This window comes from Acyrthosiphon pisum, chromosome X, assembly GCF_005508785.2.
Source record: "Acyrthosiphon pisum isolate AL4f chromosome X, pea_aphid_22Mar2018_4r6ur, whole genome shotgun sequence".
Lineage (NCBI taxonomy): Eukaryota > Metazoa > Arthropoda > Insecta > Hemiptera > Aphididae > Acyrthosiphon > Acyrthosiphon pisum.
Window position 1 is genome coordinate 36,320,627 of NC_042493.1, and position 2,420 is coordinate 36,323,046.

Genomic DNA, 2,420 nt, shown 5'->3' on the forward strand with positions numbered 1-2,420 from the left:
TTTTTATGCAGAATAACTTCATCGTTTACTGTATGTGCCCATCCACGACACTTGTACATATTATATTTGATGCATTTCCAATATGTTTTTTCATTTTTCGTATAGTCCTTTTCAAAAATATATTCCGCATGTACTAATAAATTTTTTCCTTTGGTACTTTTTACGTAAGTCATTTTAAAATAGTAAAAAAAAAAAAATAGGTTTACTGAAAAAATCTAATGTACCTATTACGAATGTGACGGCGTATAACGAAAATAATATAACGACGCGACAGTTATCGAAACACTGTTAAACTATTTCAATTTGTTAGTTTTCCTAATGCATACCGGATCCGTTTAAGGATAACGTATATCGTACATCGATAACGTACCAATATCTTTATAGGTAATTTATATTTGATAAAACCTATAAGAATAAATATATATCTAAGTTAATTTGTCCGTACAAGGTGCAATATAAGCTATATAAACATTTATACTATCTTTATTTGTTATATCTTATATATATCCTTCTTTTGACGGAGAAATGTCCAACGGGGAAAATCGCTGGACGGGGAAATATTGGACGGGGAAACGGTAACGGGGAAATGTCTAACGGGGAAATGTATTGCGGGGATCTGTCCATGAATCCATTACGTACCTCTTGAATTTGAATTTTCACAGTTTCCACCCGTTTATGTTTGTGTGTGTTATTTATTTTTAGTATATTCTTCAATTGACTGCATGTTGTAACCGTGGATGTACAATTTTTAATATAACACCGCCAAACCACATTTCCACTAATACTGACTCTAAATTTTCGGTATTTAAAATCGTCAAGTTATAAGCACTTGCCCCCTTTGTTACTTTCAATAATTTTAAAATCCATTATAAAAATTTAAGATATTAACGTTTTAACACTAAATTATAGACGTAGGTACACTAACCGAATCGAGACCGACTAATAACGAGTGACAACTAAATACTTGATTATTGAATAGTACATATCTTATAATCTTATCTTTTCACTATTTTCACTAAAAATAGTGTGCGGTTTTAACCCACTATAAATGTACGGTAATTTGATATACAATGACCGATAAGCTGTGCAGTTTTTGGCTATCGACCTTTTTAGGGTCAAAATCAAAAGTGTGCGGTTTTTGGATGCAACCCATAATTGATATATGATTCTCGTGACGTACCGATTGGCCGACAAACCAATTGGCCGACACACCATTTTGCCGACATGTATTTTTCATCCCGATTTGCATTCATTGACAATGAATTACATAGGTACACTTAAAAATATAATTTTTAATAATATAAATAATATATTATATTATAATTCAGTTATTATTACTTTTAAATTTTTATAAATCACGAAAATTCACGAACATTGTTCAAGTGAACTACTATCAAAATATATAGTCTATATAGCTTATCATTATGTGCTTTTGTTTTACAAATGTAAATGAAACATTACAGCGTCCATGTACTCCAAGATAGAAATCGCACCATTTTGTAGCCTAGAATTATATTGTATAACGTTATTAGAAAAAAAATGTATTTTTATATGTCATAAACGCTTTACCTTTCTTTTGCAAATGATAATCTTTCTTCTAATTTTTTGTATTTTGTTTTCATCTTTTGTGGCCGATTGCAGTTTTTTTGCGCTATGAGATCAAGCTCAAAGTTTGTTTGTTGGTTTTTCAGCTCTTTGATTAAAATAAATATATTTGGCTTTGGTCTACCAACAGCTTTGTTAAGAGCTGCATGCCATCCTTCAAGGTGGTTTATGGTCCTTGCTCCATCTGTATTAAAATGATTCCACATATTTCTATTAAACAGACAAATATCTGGATCCAAGTATGTTTCGGTAAAATAATTTAATAATTTCAGCACACCTAAAATAATAATGGCAAAAAATTATATTTTGCTAATATAGTTCTAACAAATTACGTAAAAAGTATATATTAAGTTATATTTACTTTCTGACTGTGGTGCTTCACTATGAATTTCTGTCCAACAATTATCAATTTGTTCAATCGGAACTAAGGCTAATGAACAAAGACGACGAACAACTCTTTTAATATTATCGTCATGTGTATAATCATAAGCTAATCCCAAACTTTGAACTTTTCGCCAAATAAATTGCCCAAAGTGAAATAAACACCCTTTTATAGGTGTATCAGAACCAAAGCACTGCCGAATAGAGACGATCATTCCAAATTCAAAATCTATTTGGAAACAAGCAGGATTGAACTCTAATCCATTTTTTAATGCCACTCCTTTTATTATTTCAAACATTCTAGAATATGTTGATGTACTTTTATTGGGCAATAATGCGTACGCCTAAAAAATATATTTTATTTTCAGATTTATTTGTTATTCTAAATAAAAATACGTTTATAAAATTATAATTACTAGAGGTATCATCACTCC

General features: G+C 30.2%; 1 protein-coding gene across 1 annotated transcript in view; it reads right to left on the bottom strand.

Moving 5' to 3' along the window:
- Positions 1 to 1,215, bottom strand: part of LOC103307754 — a 2,006-nt gene extending 791 nt beyond the window's left edge. Inside the window, exon 1 of the mRNA XM_008180025.1 lies at positions 1,181 to 1,215. Coding sequence (XP_008178247.1) covers positions 1,181 to 1,215 — 35 coding nt within the window. The remainder of the gene's footprint in view (positions 1 to 1,180) is intronic.
- Between the last annotated feature and the right edge of the window lie 1,205 nt (positions 1,216 to 2,420).